Raw genomic sequence first — 21,179 nt, forward strand, 5'->3', positions numbered from 1 at the left:
GGGAAGTGGTGGAGAAGAAAGAAAGAAGCTTAAGAAGCTGAATCCAGATGAACCTTTTGGACTTTGTATGTGCATTGCTTGGCTTATCCAATGCAAGAACGGGGATGAAAGGAGGACTAATGAGCCTGGAGTTCAAATGAGATTTATAGCTGATCTTACAACAGAGAAACCTGGAGATAAAAGCATACCTAGACTAATTGGATGCTCTGTACAAGCTAAGAAATTGTACATTGCAATGTAATGTCAGCTGTGAATTATCAAGCCTTCTTTAAAGCAGATAACTAGTGAGTTCCTTCAGATGAAAAGGGAACTTAAGAGAAGTGTGCAACTGATATGATTTGATTTTTTTACTGTCATTTGAATTATTTACTTTGCTACTTAAATTCATTAGGTTCCCTCTTCCCTTTCTCTTTCAAACTACTTCCTTGGATTGGTCAGGGCCAATTAGTAGAGGGAAGAGCATTAATTCATCTATGGGTTTGCTGTAACCTCACAGAACAACTTTGGTGTGTCACTTTTAATAACAGCTCATAAAATATCTGAAATACCTTAAAATCTCAAATACTGCTGCTGGAATTCTTTGAAAGAATTTTTCCCAACAGAGTAATGATATTCAGTATTCTTGTAATTTTTTTTTTTTTTGAGAAATGGTGCTGTATTTCTTTACAGTGTAAGATACAAGCATCAGGCTAATATCTGAGTATATGTATTTCCATGTAAGACAGGTGATGGGAGGGGAAAAAACTCTGCAAAACACAAATAAGTTAGTAAGAGTGGTTTGTAATGGTGTTCTTCCAGAAAATATTACATTATAGACTTTGTCATTCATAATTTAGTCCCCATTCTCTTTAAGCTTTGAAATGTGATTGGGTTTTTCTGTATCGATATGGCTACATAGAGTTCTAATATTAGTTAAGAATTATTATCTTCCAGAGATTGTCCAAATGGCAAAACTATAGCTTCTATTATTTATTCTGTAACTCCAAGGTCTTTTTAGGCCACTTAGATCAATAATGGTACAACCATGGGGAGAAAAATCAGAAACAATGATAAGCATATGATGCAGTTGTGGATTCTGTTTCTTTGTGGTTGCATGCACTTAGACTTTTGTTTTTTCTAATGAGTTCTTTATTTGAAGATTAGACTCTCTATTACTTTATGTTCCCAATTCCGTTGCAGTAGAAAAAGATTGTGTACAATTTAAAATTAATTCTACAAAACAAGAGGCTCACCTAAAACTACACAAAATTCTAGCCTCTTGAAAAATAACATGCTAAATAACGTAGATAATATCTACCTAGTCGTCCATTCATAATTTTGGATTTAATGGTATGACCTTTGCTAGAGAAGACTTAACCAGTTAACCAAATATGTGCAAGGTATCTGTGCCAAGCTGTCTGGGAAGTTATATATAATTTTATAGATGTGATCTGTCTTTCCACCAAGGGGCCAATGTTTTCTCTGTTGTGGCTGGCAGAAGAATAAACTTGGAGCTTAAATATTATGCAGGTTTCCATCTTTTGGAGTTTAGACTGTGAATGGGAAAAAGCAGAAGAGAGTAACATACTCATTTCTTTGCCTGTACAATGTCTTTGCCCACGATGTCTTACACACACAGCCCAGGGCAAAGACAGCATTTTGTCTTTGCTGCACATTCAGCAGCATCAGTTCAAACAAAAATAACCATCTTGGAGATAAAAATAAAATAATGAGTGCTGCATATCTGTGAAAGCACCAACCCTGAAAGATAGCTGAACAGAGACATGAGGCTATGCAAATCCTCATGAGAAAGGAAACTGGAGTAGCTTTTCCTGAGAAGCAGGAGAAACAGGAAGGCTCCTGGACTTGTTGGGCATATTTTTTCTTCTTCCTTTGAAGAAAGGTTCTGAGTTTGAAATTTGAACTCAACATTTATAATGCTTGCATTTCTCATAGACCCACACCAATACAAAGATTCTCTAAAATGGGCCAAATGGACCTTTTGCCCAAATGAAACACATGGTCATTAAAATCTCCCGTTATCTTTTTTTGTTAAATAATATGAGTAGTAATGTGGTAATGATACTCCAATAACAACAACAACAACAACAGTCTTTGTATGCTGTGTCTTAAAAATCTATTTTCTCTCCTTTTTGCATGCATGCTTGCTCTCTGTTGTTCTTATTTCTGAATGTTTTACAAAGCAATATATAATACTGTGCAGGACTGGGGGCATAGGAAACTTGAATTTTCCCTTTCGTAGTCACTCTAGGTATGGACCCAAACCAAATCATCCCTTAGTTCATGCTCTCTCTAAATCTGCTTGTGCTGACATACAGCGCAAAATGATAATTTGGACACACCTACTCCTAGTACTCCAAGTACTTTCATTTTTACAGTGACTGTTTTTTGCCTGATTTTACCAATGGAAAAAAATGAAGTTATTTTGCATTAATGAGAAGTTCCTCAGCTTGGTTGAGCAAGCAGATGTTGACAAGAAAATACATCTCTTATCTCTACTGGAGGGTTAATATGATAAGAACTTCAGTCTACTTACACTGTGATTGTTCTTTCAGAAAAAGGAATCTGTGATTGGAACAGAGAAAAGTGCAGAAGAAGAATCTGCAGGCCAGACTGGAGGACTCATAGGTGTAAATGTTCTAGTGGCTTTATTTTAAGTCGAAATAAACAGTTTTGTGAAGGTAATACATGAATTTTTTATCCACTTTATTCTATCACATGAAAAAATTCTTCTGTTCTTTTACTTAGTATCTTGAGTTTGAAAAATTACTAAGAGCTTTTAAAAATTTCAGTGTGCCACTTCAGTTTTGTGTCCTTCCAAGTCTGAAACAGTTTAAAACAAGGCCTGTGAAAGTGTCACAGATGATATTCTTGTGAGAAATTTTGGTCTTAATCTGAGTAGGTAAAGGAGCTGCAGACAAGTAGAAATGCTTATGTGTGCTAATTTAATTTTAAAAGAAGGATGAAACTGGATACACCAGCAAAGGTGAAACATGGAATAATCCAGCAACAAGAAGTCTGTCTGAAGTATAATTTCAAAAAAGACATAAATACTTAACATGCTTCTAAATATTTTAATCTGGATTGTTTTATTAAAAATCTGAAATTTCTATTAATAATAGATAACAAAATGCTTTTTAAAGCATCTCTTTCATGACATGACTAGATTTTATAAGACATAATGGCATCGGAATTCCTAGCTTACAGGATTTACAAACTTGCCTGAGCATCAGCCTCCCAGTTCTCAGGAAATTCTCAGGTTTGATTTCTGAATTTCAACTTTTAATACACTTGTGTTTTCTGAGGCTTTTACTTAAGTCATGTTGAACTCAAATTTTTAAAAAGAACTTTTTCTTTAAGATGGTGTCTAATGTACATATTTTGGATGTGCACAGGATTTAAATGGCACTGGAATCTGTATGAAAAGGCATCTTTTGGTAGCCCTCTAGGCACCTATTCTGGACACATCGAGCACGAGTATATTTTGCTAGAAAGTTTTTAACACTGATTTGAATGAGGTCTGCAAACTTGTTTTCTTATGGTTCATTAGAAAAAAACATATTTTTGTGAAATGAATGAAAACAAAAGTATGTACTTTTTCAGACTGTTACTTTGTTTCATTAATCTATTCCCTAACATTGGCTGATGAGGTGATTCTGACACAACAAGTTCTCTTTTTTTTTGCAGACATTAATGAATGTGGCTTCTGGAATCACGGCTGCACTTTAGGCTGTGTGAACATCCCTGGCTCCTATTACTGCACCTGCCCGAGAGGCTTTGTTCTGCTGCCTGACAGGAAAACATGCCATGGTAAGGAGCTGAAATACACAAACACTTGGAGCATCCTGTTGGAGAGAGTCCTCATTTCACACTGGAACTGCTGAAAGTTTTGTGTATTGCATTGCTGCTTCCAATCCCATGTTATGTAAGCAGGATCGGCTTAAAGTGAGTGAACTGATTTCAGGTGTCGTGTTCAAGGAAGCAGAAGTTACACGTGAGAAACTGTGTGCACTTCTTCAGAGGAGGAAAAAGGAAACAAGTCATGTCTCCAGAGAGACCTCTTCTCAGATTAGGCCTGGTGACACAGCAGTTATGTATTTTAAATGTGGTCTCTGAATTTGGCTCACTCTCTAAGGATTTGCCCAGTCTCTGAAAGAGCAGCTCACAGCATCATGTATTTTTGTTTCAGATCAGGGCTGGCAGCATTGCCAATATGTATGACATTAGTGGAATTAAATGTATATGCTCAGCCTACAAATGAATTAAGCCTTTCTGAAGTAATTCTAGAACATAAAATGTGAAAAGTTTCCAAGTCTTGAGGTCTTGGAATATTGTCAGTCACTTTTGAAGTGAAGCTTATGCATAGAAAAAGGTCCTTCTAATTTGTTTATTTGAAATAAAACATTGGTATAGGGCCTAAGCAGGAGTGACAGTGCATACCTACGAGTTCTGTGTGGATCATGGCAGGATAAGGATCTAGGGTATATTAAATATCACTACTGGAGAGTAAATATAGCCACAGAATCTAACAGGCTCTAGCAGTCAGTCTATTTTAGATTCCAAGAGTCCTGGGCAGGGCCAGGAGTTGGACTTGATCTCCATGGATCCCTTCCAGCTCAGGACTTTTGTTGATTCTGTAAGAGCCACTTCTTCCTTTTTACTAAGAGGAAGCCAGGAGCAGGATTCAGTGACCCAGAGTGGGGGTCCAGGGTGCGTGTCACAGCTGCAGAGGGCAGCCAGCTGCAGCCAGAGGTTACTGGGAGAAGGGATATCACTTTGCATCCAAAACAACTTTGAGACACTCTGAAACTCAGTCCTCCTTTGGATGACCAGCTTGAACTGTATGCCAGCATTTTGGGTGGCTCAAATTGGATAGAAAATAATGTTTTTCTAGCACAGGCTGGGGATGCAGGATGGACAGTGTGACCTGCAGCGCAAGGCAGATGTTCACCAACTATGCAGCTTGAGAGACACACACAACATGAGAAGTACAAATGCTGGCCAGAGATTTTGATACTTTGTTCTCCAAGTCCTTTGTGAAGCTCTTCATCTAAAGCCACAAGCTCTGGTCAGAAGGAATTTTCTGGACCCCATTCTCTGTGCTGGAGTGGTTGGCACACTCCAGTCCAGCATGCAGGTGTCCTGCAGAAGCAATATTTGCAAGGGCTATGCACCATTTAGGCCAAAGTGTGCTGCTGATTCATAGAAGCAGCTGTGGAAATCTTGCATTGGTTCCAGTCATATGGCACTAGAATTGGGACAAAGAGATGGCTACTGCAGTGTAGAAGGTGGAAGGAGCACATCTTGTGAAACTGCATTAAAGAAATAAAAAAAAAAAATGTTGGCACTGCAATATTTCTAATAGCAAGTAAAGGAAAGCTCTTGCCAAGTCCTCAGGTGATTTTGCCCTTATAACTTCTAAAATTGACACTAAGGAACACAGTTTTGTTTCTGGAAGGTCCATCTCCTGTTTTGATTGATCTTAGCTCTTTTATACTTGGAGTAGTAGTAAAGTGGTTCTTCCTCATTCTCTTGGTCTTTTATATTTATTCTTTCAGTATAAATTCCTTGTAGTTTTTAGAAACTGATCTATTTTTGATGAAGTACAAGAAAGAAATGTTTCAAAATTAACTTCTATTTTGCTAACAAATCTTCAGAGTATTTTCGAAAAATTAAAGCCTTATAAGTGTAATGGCTTCAGGACTCAGCAATTTTGGCTTTCTCCTGGGCTGTAATTAGGAGGAGGTGTGGAAAAACTTGGAAAAGAAAAATAGAAACACAGCATAACAAACCACATAAAGATTTCAGAAGTGTTGTACTCTAAACATCACAATTATATTTATTTATATATTTAATTTCCCTACTTTTTTTTTTCTTCTTCTTCTTCTTTTGATATTTAAGATGTTAACATCTCTTACTGGGGGCTTAGTAAAAATTTTTATCATCATTTAGGGTTTTTTTTTCTCCTTAAATTCCTGTAGAGCTAATTACCTGTACAAGTAATGACACTGGCTGTAGTCACGGCTGCCTTCAAACATCCAAAGGCCCTGTTTGCTATTGCCCAGAAGGATCTGTGCTCAAAGTGGATGGCAAAACATGCACAGGTAAGGAACATTTTTCTTAGCTGAAGTCACTGCCAGGCTCTGTTCATTCTTGGCACCAAGAGCCAGAATTGAATGAAGGCGTTTTGCACTCATTTTGAACAGCTGTAAATGATTGTACAAGATAATAGAATGTTGATTTGAGTGCTGACATGAACAGTATTCATCTTCATTTTTAAATAGATTTTTAGTAGCAGCAACATCCAATATTTGCTGGCCAAGTTCTTTTGTTGTCAGCACAGATCAAGACATGTCTCAGATTTTTGCTCTGGGAGACATCTAAAATTTATACTTCAGAGTACATATACAAACAAAATTAAGGCTCAGGTGATAATTTTATTGATGTCATGCACCCCATGTCCAGAGTCACTCTAATTTACCCACAAATGGAATTTTTGCAGCCAGAATACTTGAAGCTGCTACACTCAATCTGTCATTCCCCACTTCAGCAATTTTCCAAATTCAGGGGAATATAGCTTCTCAACTGCATCTTTTCAGTCGTAGGGGTCAAGATAGCTCCATTACTGACAGCCTTATGCTGTGAAAAATCCTCTTTCCCTTTTAATCCCTTTCATATTGTGGACTGTACTTTATACATAGATTCAGTCATTATTTCTGTTTTGCTAGTTCATATTGGTATTGAGACTATAATAGAAAATAAACCCCAAAAGAATGGTTTCTTGGTTTGTTTTCTTAGAAAGTACCAATTTGTCATCCTAGCCTAATTAACTTCTGGGGGAACGATTGCGTTATTTGCTGTTTCTTTGCATGGAGTGCAAAGTCTGATAAAATTTATTACTTTGTTGTAGATGGGATGAGATTTGCATGGGAGAAGAGTTCTCTGAAATACATGAAAGACCCTCTCTCTTTACATATCCCACCCTCCCACTTTGTGTTACTACACAACATTGAGTTACTGCTAATTTGTTTTCACTTCTCTAGGCTTCTGCTTTCAGCAGGAGGCATTTTGGTAAATCTACCAGTCACTGAGATGATTTGCACTGTAGAAATCCTGAGCAGAGTGAACCATTCTCTTATACCTCTGATTTTGTTGTATTTTATTTTTCTTTTAGAACGGCACAGTAAAATTTTACAAATGCTCTGTTTAAGGTTGTACATCTCCAGATAATGGTGGCTGCAGTCAGATATGCTCTTCCTTAAGCCCATCCTCCTGGGAGTGTGCTTGTTTTCCTGGATATAAGCTTCAGCGAGACAGAAAGCACTGCACTGCTATAGGTTGGTGTCATGGTATGCCTGCATATTTCTGCCAATAAAAGTAAATCCTTTTTTGAGTTCTTTAGGGTGGATCAACTGGGATCCCTATTTGCGCTGTTTTCAGGTTACTTTGTGAAATTTGGGAAGTATTAGTTGTTAGGAAAGGCAACCTATTTTGGAAATAAACCAGAACAAGCAGCAGTACATGGTTCTGTCTCTGTCACAGAAAGTTCAATCTGTGATCCATCCTCACCATTTCACTCTGGGCTCCCTTACTGTGGAGGCCTGTCCTGCAGTACACAGGGGTTTGTGCCTTCACATAAATATGGGCATAGCTCCTGCCCAGTGTTACAGAGCTGGGGCTGAAGTCTCTCTGTTTGGTGAATAGGATAGGGAATAGTCTGCAAAGGACTTTCCATATTAGGATATTTCTCCCCCTCTGGCCCCAGGAAGCTGAGGTGTTTATGTGCACTTTTGGATTCCAGACCCTTCCGCTCTTTCTGAGAAAAGGGCAGACTCTGGTGATCAGCAAGGGTATAAGCAATTGCCAAAGAGAGAGGAGGAAAAAGAAGCTTTTGATTTGTGCCCGAAATAAGGGGATAGCTAGGTTTGATGGTTTTTTGGTTTTTGGTTTTCTCTTTTTTTCTTTTTTTTTTTTTTTTTTTTTTTTTTTTTGAGGACAGTATCTTTCTTGCTTTTGCTACAAAAGACTTCTCCATATGCAAATTCAAGTTATTCTGGCATTTATGCTGATGCTGTGAAATGTAGAAAGATGATTGCCTTGAGGCTAAGGCACTCAGTGTGAAATGCAGCAGGACTAGTGGCTCCTTTTGTCAGAAATGTTGAGGCTGATGCTGACAGTAAATTATGTAATGCTTGTGGATGATTTTAAAAATGAGATTTGCTCTTTTGGCAGTCAAAATATGCTTTAGTCTGTAAAAGTATATTCACATTTATTTTTAATTTCTTAGGCAAGTCGAGTGTAGGAAAATTGCTGTAATTTCTTTTTGCTTCTGCTCCGCATTTTGTCTTTTACTGTGACTTATATACACACTACTTAGGAGTAATGCAAGTTAGAGATCACTTTGAACTTAGTGCAATTAACATACTGGCAAATTTTAATCGGCAGGTCCTAAGCCATTTTTGTTATTTGCAAATGGCCAAGATATCCGCCAGATCAGTTTTGATGGAACAGATTACACAAGTTTACTTGACTGGCAGATGGGAGTAGTCTTAGCACTGGACTTTGACCCGGTGGAAAATAAGGTAAGGCATTAAAAATGAGAGGATTCTGGAGTGTTGCAAGGACAAAAGGATTGAGCTTTCATGTGCCTTAACCTTTCCTCTGTCAGTGATCTGGATTACGCATTATGCTGCTCCTTGTTCTGTCGCCTGCCCAGGAGCACAACTGGTACAGGCTGCCAAACATTAGTTGAAGAGTTTCATCCTTTATATATTTCCTTTTTGTACATTGAAAACGATATTTCACAGAGAATTTCAATGTCTAAATTCACTTCAGGCGTGATTTCAATTTTAAAGAACTTTTGTGTGAGTTTTCTCCATTAAGACTGCAGCGCTGTTTTCTGGAAATATACTGTCGACTTTCTTCACTGTGTAGTGGTACAAGCAAAAATATCTTTTATTCTATCCAGCTAAATCTGTATGATTCCTAGTAAATGTTGGAGTAATCTTAATAAGAATTATTTCCCACGTCCTGATATTATTGAGCAAAAATACTGAATGCTCACAGAGTCTATTGCTCTTCCAAAACACACTCCTCACATACTAGACAGTGCTGTTGGAAAGAGGAATCTTCTCTGTATAAAGACCTGTTTGTCTGTGTGGCCACATCCTAATGTCCTACTCCTCGCCTGCAGAGTTGGGAAGAATAGAATTTCAGCTGTGCTTTGCTAAACCTTCTGTGGCAGACAGTTATATTTTCCCACGGAGAGCCTTATTTCCACTGTACAAGTGTTGCAAAGAAATACTGGATGGTACAGTGAAAGCTGATGAGGAGCTCAGTTAAGTTGTTGGAAGCACCTCAAGGCCCAGATGGACTCAGCTAAACAAATGTGAATGTTACCAGATCTGCGTTTACAGGAGGAGCACTCCAGGCACTCCTGGAACATCTCCACTTGCTCCCGAAATAGGGCCCTGCTGCAGAGGCAGCAGTTGCCCTGTGCCGTGCCAAGCGTGGGTCAGCTGTGCCAGGGACTCTGGTGTGCACCAGGGATCCCCTCCTGCGGTGTTGGGTGGCAGAGCAGAGGTGGGGGGACATGCAGGGGGCAGCCAGGCTGTGTCAGCTGAGGGGCAAGGCAGCACCCCTTTGTGCTCCCAGGGTGTGGAATCAGCTGGGCTATGGCTAGAGGCTCCCTCCTGTTTTGTTTGACCTCATGGCCAGCATCAAAGCAAAGTTATTTGTTTTGCTGTTACCATTTCCAAAGAAAGCCTCAGCACTACTTTTGATGTGGTTGTGCCATGCAATGTTTGCCTCTACTGGTATTTGGATACAAGATAAAATTTACACATCCTTGGAAAATGCAAATCTGGTTATCCCTACAAGCAAAGAACTTTACTTTTGACCTCAAACTAAGAAACCTCTTCTGGAAATGTTGGAGCCTTACAGAATAGACACCTAGTAAAAAATTAAGACAGCTGCAGGAAAAAAGAGTGGAAAAAAATACAAGTAAATTTTATACCTCCTTTTCCCCTTCCCAGCGCCTTGATATACATAGGTTGCTGCTATCTTCTCCACACTTGTCACTTTTCAACAAGAGCAGCCAGTGAAATGACAACATGCTTCTTTCTGCCAGTCCCTCAGCTGTGCTTCATGTGAAGTAGCTGCTGGCTGACACAAAACTACAGGATATTCAGAGGGCTGTATATAGGGCAACCAGGATTTACAGCTAAGCACAAGCTGCCTGTAGAAGTCATCCTGGTTGAAGGATAAGTGTCTTTTTATTTGATCAGGGATCACAGGTTACCTGTGCAGCCTTTTGTGAATAAGCAGTTTAGGGAATTTTCCAGAAGAAAAAAGTGTTTTAGAAATGGAGTTACGAGACAGAGAAGGTAGAGTGGAAAATGAGATGAGAACTAATGACACCTTGTCTCTTATTTATTCACAGATTTACTTTGCCCACACTGCCTTGAAATGGATAGAACGAGCTAATTTGGATGGCTCAGATCGGGAAAAGGTTATTCACGGAGCTATGGATACCCCCGAAGGCCTTGCTGTGGACTGGATTAACCGTAAATTGTACTGGACAGACAGAGGGTACATGCTCCACAGGGCATTTATGCCGAAGCATGCCATTAAATATTTGGAATAAATGACTGGTGATGCAGAAATAGCTGAGATATCCCTCTAGTTCAGTAGTGCTTCACATTCTGAGTGGGTAGTTTTAGTCCCAAGTATATACAGTTGGAAGGTTCTGTAAAACTAAAATGCTGGAAGTTCACTTGCAGTCTGTATTGTGTTTTTATCTTTGTCTTTCCAAGAAGCAAGGATTTGGACTCAGTTGCAAGGAATCTGAAGCGTGCATACATATGTGCACATGAACATATTTCCTTACACTGTTTTTTATATACAGATGCTGCGTGTGAGTGGGTGTGTGTAGGTATATCTTTGTATATACATACATATTATAAAAAAGAATAAAAGATAAAAAATATTATTATGGTATTGAGTACATCTTGGGCAGAAGTCAGTGTTGTTGGCAGCTAAAATCATGTTATTAGAGAGTCTTTGTCAATTATCTCTGATAAAAGAGCAATGACTGCTGCCAGACAATGTGACCACCTTTCAGCTGATAACTAACCTTAAATGCAGAGGGAAACAAAACTGACCTTTGATGAAAAGGCAGTTTCAGATCACAACCGATAATGAAGACATCTTGAAGAGTGGTCATGAGCTTTCAACATGATCAATAATTCTTTAGTCAATAAAAAGTAATTTTGAGTGTTTAGATCACCCTCATTCTCAATTTTAAATATTCTGCTAGTCCACTTCCTTGCTTTTAGGTACAATATTGTCATATGATTGAGCTACTGTAGAAATATGCCAGTGTTTCTTGTGAAATGGGAGATTATGGTGTTTCTCTCCATAAGACAGAACATATTCAGGGGGAATATGAGAATTTGAACCCAGAACTTCCTTCTCACCCTCTGCATTTACCCATTTGTACTCCACATTTGCAGGAATGTATTTCTCCTTCCATCTCTGTGGGGCCTTTCTTTAAAGGTTCAAAAAGGCATGGAAGGCTGTAGGTTTGCTTGCAGGTAGAGGCTGATATTTGTTTGGCAAGATGAATATTGCAGCAATAAAATCAGTTTTCTGGAAAAAAGGTGAATTGAAAAATTGGCAGTGTAGATTCTATACTTGACTTGGTCACAGATTTTATGAGTAATCTTAAGAACTTTGGCCTCATCATTTCCTACAAAATAGATGTAATATGTAAAATGACCACTGATCTCTGGATGAAAAATGCTATGTAAAACTACTATTTTAAAAAATTCTTTATACATTTGGTAATTGTATTCAGTTAGGAGCTGGTTTTCCTCCTGACTCCTTTTAAAGCTAGCATTTATCTATTAGTGATCATACTTGCAATTCATTATTCACCCAAAGAAGGAGAACTTCATGTCTTCTGTAGACCAGACCAGCAGGTATTTTATCATTATGCCCCGGACCAGATAATGAAGCTGTAACATGAATTACTTGTTGATAAAACAACTAGACATCCCACATCAGCAGGATTACTTCCTGTCACTGTGAAATTATTTATTACAGCTTAACTAAAGCAATGTGAAATCTTAGTGCATTCAGCCCAAGAAGGCAATTAAAAAGATGGCAAGGAGGACCTAACAGTGCTGTCTGTGTTGCAGGAAGGTGTGCATTGAGAGGAGCAATCTGAATGGAATGCAAAGAAAAATGATCATCTGGGAGGATCTTTCCCAGCCCCGAGGGATTGCCATTCACCCATTTGCTAAGTAAGGAGTGATAAACACAGTAAATCATGTAATGCCTGTGGATGATTTTTAAAAATGAGTGTGCAAGCTTTGCCCTTTTGGCAGTCAAAATATGCATTAGTCTCGTGCTGGATTAGTCATTGCCTCACAGAGCTGTGTGAACTGTAATGTTTTATTGCAAGGTTTCTTTCATGAGCTGGGACATGTTCATTTCTCACATAGATCTTAGAAGAAAGTTGGAGCATTAATGATACTACATGCAGTTTAAGCTAAAGATAAGCATGAGCATCTGAGGTCACTGACAGCTGTAGGTGCCTCACTACAAACTTTGATGGCTCCATATCTAGTAGTGTGAAGAAGGTAAAAACTTTTAACCAGCAGTGCTTACAAAAATGCCTTTTTTTTGGGTCCATGTTTCAGTTTCAGAGGAAACTAAACCTAATTTACTGTTCTGGAGATTTGTTGTTTTAAATGCACCTACTATCTTCTTAACTAGTGTTGAAATGATCCCATGTGTTTACACTCTTGATGAAATTCTGGCTGTTTCAATCAATGGCAAAGTCCCACGGATTTTTAGTCAGTATGCTTGTAGTAGGAATATTTTAAATCTGGTCCTTTAAATCTTGTTTTGATGCTCACATCCTGCTATAACTAAGTACTGAAGAATCAGAAAGAAGCAGGTTTGGGGAGGGTGTTTTGCTAGCTTGCCTCTGCCCATAAAAGACCTGAAAGAACCTTTCAGTAGAGGTCGAATGCTACAGAAACATTTTGCAGGAAAACTTTGAAGAAAGGTAGGTTCTGCCAGATTGTCTACTAGAATTATGGTAGAGGCAAACATGCAATAGGAAAGGGAGGAGGAAACATCATTAAAACCTAACTTTTTAGAAAGTTCATGGTGAAAGGATGAACAGACATTATGGCAATGTTCGTAGTATTAAAGAGGGATATGAAACACAATTAGAATTCTTGAAAATACTGATCCCTGCATTAGTTAGAGCAAAACTGCTTGTGTAACTAAAGCTAAGTGAATCTCTGGGTTATTTCAGTAAACCTGACAGAGGCAACTGGCACCTGGGAAGATGAGCCCAAACTTCAGATATTATTTGCAATTATAGCTATCTCCATTTTGAGTTGCCTTCTAGCATTGTCTGTTCATTGAAAACTGCTAAACACCCAGTGAGTAACACACAGGACTCTAGAGGGAGATCCTGAGAATCATGATTTTATTAAAGGAAGAAGACTCTGGACCTGATATTGGTGTATCTTTTTTAAACAACCTGCCTACTTTTGCTTGTTTTTCATGGCTAATGGGTAATTTTAATTTCATTTGTTTATTGTTGTATCCCTCTTTAGACTAGGGTCTGGCTAATGCATAATTTTCTGTTGTCTGGATTTGCTAAAACACCATCAGCTGTCACATGGAAAATCAAAAAGCAGATATGAAGAGCTGTGGCAGTTAACATAGTGAGGAGTTGTTTTCCAAGGGTTTCATGCCAGTGAACAGAGTGAGGATTCTGCATAAGTGTCAGTGCAATCACCTGGAGTCTCATGGCAAGTGTGGAAAGATCAGCAGCCAATATGTTTGCTTGACGCATGCACTTTTTCTCCTGTGAGTCAGGGCTGCGTTGCTCTGATCTGACCTTTCTGCCTTGAAAGAACTCTATGGAGAGGAGGACAAACATTTACTTACTGACTCCCTGTATTCATTTTTTTTTCTGAAGGAGATTATTCTGGACTGACATGGGAGTCAGCCCGCGGATTGGCAGCTCTTCCTTAGAAGGCTTCGATCGCCGGGTCGTAGCCAACACCGGCCTGCTGTGGCCCAGTGGAATTGCTCTGGACTACTTGGCTGACAAGGTGTACTGGTGTGATGCTAAACAGGCCGTGGTTGAGAGCGCAAACCTGGATGGTTCTGGTCGTCGAATTCTTGCACAGAATGATGTAGGTGAGGCTTTGGGGTTGATAATTACCTACTGCTGCTTGTCCGTGTGTGTGTGTCTGCATATGTGCATGAAAACTACTGGCCAGCTGCTGTGCTATATATCCCATGCTATGTTGAGGGTAATGACAGCACTTGAGCTCTTCATTCTGTTACCCAGCTGACTTTTATTCATTTTAGCAAAAGAATTTCTTTCTAACTCTCTCTGCTTTTACTAATGAGTCACTTTGCATTGCACAGAGAAGTTTGTGCGATGCCCTCTTCCTGCCTTCACAGAAAAATGAAAAGAATAAAAAAATTTAAAATGTGCTTTGCTGTTCCCATGCATGGCTGCTTAGTTTAATTCAGGTTTTGCTGTGTTTATTGCACCAATGAGTTATACTGACACAAGAAGAAAGGGAATTAATCTGGGTTGTTAAGGTCCTTGAGCAGCAAACCTGTATCTGCAGCATTGAGCACTGGAAGGATTCTAAACACACAATAGATACCAAATGAAAAATGATTTTACAATGTGCTGGTAGTTTTTATGGCTAAGATTTCTATTGCTTGACACATAACTATGCTGTTCTGAAGCAAAAGAAGAGAGGTGTTAGCAACACAGACCTGATGTTGTACCACGTCTAAGGTAAACCATGTGTTTAAGAATCTTGTCCATGGCAAATTAGTTTCTGGAGAGGACTATTTCTTTTGATCATGGTATCTCTCTGGGGACCACTTTGTAGGTGTGCATACAACACATGGGCAGAGTGAGGACTCATAGCTCAATGCCATGGCTGCTGTGGGTAACCCTATGGTTACTCTGTCGAGCAGCCTCTGTTCTAGTCCGTGCTCTGGGAAGGCTTGTGTTCATCACTGAAGCCAGATACCCTCCCAGTCTTTTGGAGGTGACCAAAGTGTGGTCCTGGAGGAATAAGTGTTCTCCAGTTTATAAGACATCATAAGGCTCAGGAAGTAATTTCCTAGTAGTTTCCAGCCTTCTTCTCTCTTCCCTTTCCCCATGGTGACTGCCTCCTCCAGGAACGGGGCAGATCTGCAAAGGAGGACCTTGAAATCTCAGCCAAGTTTCATTTTGTTTCTCCACAAAGAGTAAGACAGTGTCTTTCAGGGAGCAAAAAGAGAAGGAGAGCTGGGAGCACTATAGAAATACGGATTATGTGAAAGGAGCAGGGATACAGCTGTTTGGAGGTGAGAGAAAAGGGCATGAACATCTGTATGTAAGGTAGTGAAAAGAGATGAAGGCCTGTAGGGGGATGAATTTAGAGAAGCATGTCCTGATCATTTGCTAATGCTGCTAGTGAAGACTGGAATTCAGATTTTGTTGTTGAACAGCTGTACACTGGAGGACAAGGCGGCGGCTCCACTTCATAGGTGTTCTGCTGTAACATGAATTTTTATTGCAGCAGCTCCCTCTAGTGCCCCTGTGCTGAGAGCTCGTTCAGTAGAGCTGCATGCAAAACAGTAAATCATTTCTGCTCTTCCACCTGACCCCATTTTCAGCTGGAAGTACAACAGCCCATAATAACCTGCCCGAGGCAATGAAGAACACAAGCATCCCTTTTGTTTATGCACTGGGTCACATTTGTGGTGTTCCTGCTGTCTCCACTGACTGACACTAGGCTTCTGATTTTAATCCTTATCGTATTCACAAAATAAGAGGTTAATAAAGTGCTGGACAAAGCAGGGTGCTGTTTGTGAATAGTGCAAACTACAGATCCTAAAACTGTGAGGAAATGTTTGGGTGTTTGGGGACAGTATCTAGGTCTTGGTCTAGTTGCTCAAATTTAATGGGAAGAAAAGGTAAGAACCAAGATCTGTGATTAAGCATGGGTCAGTGGAGGTAGTTAGGGGCCCATAATACACTCTTCAAATAACACTAAAGACCATTGACACAGTGTCTTAGAAATTTTTTTGTAAAGGACTGTTTTTTCAGTTTATTTGTGAGTTGAATTTAAGATTTACCGACACATATTCCTTTCCCAAGGTTCTAATGGTTATCTCTATTGGTTATCTGTTGTGTTGTTTTCTTGTTTGCTTGCCTTTGATTTTTTTTTCAAGCTAGTACGTGTTGGGATCCCATTTTCATTACTGAAATGAAACACCACATAGTTGAGGTCTACATCAAGAATGTAAAAGCACAGACCATAAAAATCATGTCCTTAAAAAACATACCTTTCAGAGGGGCTCAGACTGCAACGGTAGAGTGCAGTGCCACTGAGGCTCTAAGGACCACAACAAAGCAAACCTGCTTCAGCCAGGAAGTATCCACTCTGAAGCCAGGTGTACATCCATGGAAGAATAGCGTGTGTTGTTCTTACCTTCCATTGCAAAAAGCTTGCCCAAAGGCCATCTTGAAAGCAGGAGATTTCTGAGTGTATAGAAAAAAATGCATAGTGCCATGTGAACTAATGACAATTTTCTATCATGAGAGATTAAAAAGAGTCAGAATCATTTTGTAAAGATCTTTATGTCTGCCATTATTTATATGAAACTACTCTTTGGATTCTGAATTGCTGATCTTATCTCTGGAAGTCACACTAGGGATCTGAGTTTTCCTAGTGCAGATAATATTGTGCTACCAGGGAAAAGTTCCTGTGCTCTGAACTTGGGGTGGAGTTTCTTGCAGCTACAGTTAGTCCTATAATTGTTAGGTGCCTGGCTGAAGCTGATATCTAGGATCCTGTTGCCATCAGTGAAAAGAGAGGAAGTTACCTGGATGACCTATTGCCTCCTGTGGCTTATGTTAGCTGGCTGTATGCCCCTGTGCATTGCACTTGTGTGTTCTTTTGGCCCTTGTAGAGGCCACACACTGGCTTTGAAGTCAGTGGCTGCAGTGGCTGCAGCTCCCAGGCTGCCCTAGGACAGGATGCTTGTGCAGGATCCTGGCAAAGGGATTTTTCAGAAAACATGACAGTGACAGCTCATGAACACTTATCCCTCCCCATGGGATATCAAAGGGAGCACAGGCTATGGCTAAGTCCCTGTGTTAGAAGTTGATCTATATGCAGATAATTCTTTCCTTTGCAGGGTTTCTTGTGTATGTTCTACAGATGTGGAAATGACAAACCTAATGTCTTTGCAGGGCACCCTTTTGCGGTAGCGGTGTTTGAGGACCACCTGTGGTTTTCTGACTGGGCTAGGCCATCCCTGGTGAGGGTGGACAAGAAGAGCGGCCAAAACAGGGTACGTCTGCGAGGCAGCATGCTGAGACCCTCATCAGTGGTTGTAGCTCATCCTCTGGCTAAACCAGGTACACTGCAAAAATCGAGCAGTCATTCCCTTCCAGCCTCCTCTTGTTCACTGATACCAGCAGAATAGATGTCCCTGGGTAGAGGATTGTCTTCTCAGAAACAGGCTCTTTAAAAAGCCTGGCATAGTCAGGCTGGCATTTATTGAAAGCATCATCTGGGCATGTGTCCCAGGAATGCTGACAGATTTATGGTCATGCCCAAGAATAGATGCTGATCAATTGCCATGAGGCTACCACAGTCTTCAAATTCCTATTTATCCTAGTCTATTAGCACCCCCCCCCCCCCCAATAATAACAAATGACACAGGGAAAGATTTTGTGAGATTTATTAGTTTTTGATCAAATTATTTAATTTTCTGTTGGGAACAATCTCCCTGTAAGCCGAAACGAGTAATTCAATAGGTCAGGATTGAGAGAAGGTAATCACAGGTTCCTTATGCCATTGAAATATTAGGACTCTAAATACCAAAGGAGAAACAATAAAGGAAATAAAATTTAAAAATGTGGTACATGCATTAGATACAGAGTACACGAATCTCTTTTCCTGACAGTGGCTAGGTGATAATATCTATGCTTTACTATATGCATTTGTTGTTGTAAAAAAAAAAATTAAATTAAATTAAATCCTAGTTTTTGTCTGTCCTTATTCTTTTTCCAACTGCTTCAACACTTATTCTTTTTCCAACTGCTTCAACTCTGCATAGCTAAACACAGATGTTTAGTGAAGAAGCAGCTTGTTAATTTTCCTGTTTTTCTTCATTAGGGGCAAATCCTTGCCTTTATGAGAATGGAGGCTGTGATCAGATCTGTGAAAACAGTTTTGGAATTGTCCACTGCAAGTGCTATCCAGGATTTGTGAAAACTCAAGGTGGAAAATCCTGTCGTGCTCTGGATTCTTCCAACTCAACAGCAGGTACAGTCCTCCAGTTCCCAAAAAGCCCCCCCTCAAATCCTTGAGGATCCTGATAGGTAGCACTGGAAAAATTCACCTTGCTCTAAAATAAGGAATGATGGTTTTTCTGAAGAATGAAAATGCTGGAATGTTTGGGACAACAAGGCAACAGATGTTGTCTGGCCACTGTAATTCTTCCCTTAGCATTTTAGCAGTGAAAAAAGTGTGTGCAATGCTGACAATTATTGTGAGCAATGAGTCACATTTCTTCTCTTTTGTAATTGAGAAAACTCACCAATGAAAGCTTTTAGGAATAATTTGACGTCAGAAACAGGTCAGTCTGAGAGGATACTGATGCTTATTTTAAAAGGAAACCACCATGATTATTAGAAAATACATAAGTATTTGAAAATCAGATGGCTATTTCAGTAGATTTAAATAGTCCATGTCACTTTTGTCTTTTCAGAAAGTGTCTCAGTGCACAAAGAGATAATGCCAATGCCACCACCAGAGACTGTGCTCCAGAGCACACGGAGCACTGGGATTTTTGAGGATGCAGACAATGGGAAAAAGCAGAAAATAATTTTTTTTACTGCTGAAATCATGGTATCAGGTATAGTCTGATGGTTATCTTCCTTATGCTTACTCTGAGGCTCTGAACAGGTTTATTGAGCAGAAAGAAGTAATAGATCTTAAAGAAGGAAAGGTTCATTGTTGATAGTATTCATGCTCTTAAGCTTCTAACAAGACCTTGGGTCTGTGCAATTAATCCAGGTAGGACTGCTTTTTTTGTTTGTGTCTCTATTCCTTGGCTATGTCAACAAAAATTGATAATATTATCCTGGTCTAGAGAACAAACATTTCTAGTTTGGAACACTTGAGAAAGTCTCTCCCTTAGGTTTTTAAGTATATTGCATTCCTTTAAAAAAAGTTAAAATAAGCCCATTGAATTCTACATATCTTTGACGACACTAGATCATTAACTTTTGCAATAGGTTTTGAATAAAATATTCAGAAATCCTGATACTGACATGTCAACTCCATCTAGACAAAGAGAACAGCTGCAGAAATTGTATTGGCTTACCATTATTAATCCTGGAGAGCTAAGTTTCAAACTTAGCTTAGTATGTTGTGGTTTTCTCAGTTTGTTTTCTGTAATATAGATATACACTACCTCCTTTGATATTTCCAAGGACATCTAGTGGTTTTTCTTTTGTTTTGCTTATGCTATAGATGAAGATGACTGCACTGCCCTAGAATGTTATGCCAATGCGGAGTGTGTTTTGTTGGAAGATGGTGCTATGTGCCAGTGTTTGAAAGGATTTACCAGGAAGGGGAAATCATGCTATGGTAATAAAAAAATTATTTTAACTTTTGAAAAATTGTAGACTGAGGGGGGAGGAAGAAAATCTATCTCCTTTCACACTGGCAAGTCTGCTGTGTGAGGCATCAGAGAAAGGTCAATAGTATGAAAGGGATGATGAGCAGAAAGCATGTGAGATGAAATGGCTAATTATCTCATGCCTTTTTTCCCCTCGAGCAATGAGAGTTAATCCTATTAATATTAACAAGCAATAACACAGAGAATAGAAAGTATAATGTATTTATTTGTAAAAATTCACTAATTGTAATAGCTCAGTCCATAGACATGATAGTTAATGTATAATTTAGACATAGGGAATCTCTTCAAAATTAGTATTCCTGATGTAATATTTGTAAAAAAAAGTAGTTTCTTTCTAGCACTAGAAAAAGACTCTAATAGCCACGCAAAACATTGCTCAGGGTGGTCTTTAAGTTTCTGGACTTATTTGCAACATAAATGAAATAACTGTTCTGCTCTCACAGAGGTCAGGAGAGGAAGGTGTTAGAAACAGAAAAAAAATACCATTTGGTGGTTAAGTGTGAAGACTCAGAAGAATCTGTGTTTCCATGTAAAGGGAAAAAATTGTAAGCTGAAATGAGCATACATTTTTTCCACTGTAGTACCTTTTTTTTTTTAAGCCTATGCATTCTTTTATAAAACAAAGTTGCTAAATGCTCTTAGAGGTCTTTTCCAACTTAATAGATTATATGATTGTATAACATAAAGCTATTTTTGAATCGGATAATTTCCTCTGAACAGGTTTTCTTTAGGCAAATGATATTTGTGATATCATTTTGTTGACTCCCTTGGATTTTGAGCACCCCCATCAAACTTCATACCAAAAAAGACCACAAAGTCCTTCTCTTCCCATTTGCTTCACATGCACAAATGCCAAGTGAGAGCAGACTGTGGGGGAGCTCGGTGGTGCAGATGTCTCGGCGTGCTGACTGATGTGCTGGTGCCTGACCCAGTGTCCTGTCCCTTGCTGTGTCCCACAGACGTGGACGAGTGCGCGGCACGCACGGACCGCTGCAACCGGAGCGTGTCCCGCTGCATCAACACGGACGGGGGCTACGTCTGCCAGTGCCTGGCAGGCTACACTGGAGATGGAGTCCATTGCCATGGTAGGGGCACGTCTGAGGGCTCTGCTCTGGCTGCAGGGCTCAGGCATTTCTGCCTCTGTGGTGCCTTCCTCCCTGTTTGAAGCGCGGTTACATCAGCACCTGATGAATATGCAAAGCTTGTAGTTGTCAGTGAATATCTCCTCTCAGTGTTTGCACTCTTTTTGGTGGCTATGGAAGGAGAGAGAGGAGGAGGGAAGTGGAGGTGAAGCAGTAGAGCTTTATTGGAAATCGTTGCCGTGAATATAAACGAAAGCAGGTATTGAGTGTGTCATAATACTCATCAAATAATTCCAGGTCTGTTTAATAGGCATGAGGTTCAAGGTGTGACAC

General features: G+C 39.5%; 1 protein-coding gene across 3 annotated transcripts in view; it reads left to right on the forward strand.

The window, feature by feature from the left end:
• Positions 1–21,179, forward strand: part of EGF (epidermal growth factor) — a 55,342-nt gene that overhangs the window by 19,391 nt on the left and 14,772 nt on the right. For all 3 annotated transcript variants that reach the window (XM_058024067.1, XM_058024068.1, XM_058024069.1), the window contains 13 exons: positions 2,556–2,681; positions 3,688–3,810; positions 5,982–6,104; positions 7,212–7,337; positions 8,446–8,582; positions 10,442–10,590; positions 12,201–12,305; positions 14,006–14,229; positions 17,303–17,470; positions 18,234–18,383; positions 18,829–18,975; positions 19,596–19,712; positions 20,724–20,849. In XM_058024067.1, coding sequence (XP_057880050.1) covers positions 2,556–2,681; positions 3,688–3,810; positions 5,982–6,104; positions 7,212–7,337; positions 8,446–8,582; positions 10,442–10,590; positions 12,201–12,305; positions 14,006–14,229; positions 17,303–17,470; positions 18,234–18,383; positions 18,829–18,975; positions 19,596–19,712; positions 20,724–20,849 — 1,821 coding nt within the window. The remainder of the gene's footprint in view (positions 1–2,555; positions 2,682–3,687; positions 3,811–5,981; positions 6,105–7,211; positions 7,338–8,445; positions 8,583–10,441; positions 10,591–12,200; positions 12,306–14,005; positions 14,230–17,302; positions 17,471–18,233; positions 18,384–18,828; positions 18,976–19,595; positions 19,713–20,723; positions 20,850–21,179) is intronic.

The sequence above is a fragment of the Melospiza georgiana genome, chromosome 5, assembly GCF_028018845.1.
Source record: "Melospiza georgiana isolate bMelGeo1 chromosome 5, bMelGeo1.pri, whole genome shotgun sequence".
NCBI lineage: Eukaryota > Metazoa > Chordata > Aves > Passeriformes > Passerellidae > Melospiza > Melospiza georgiana.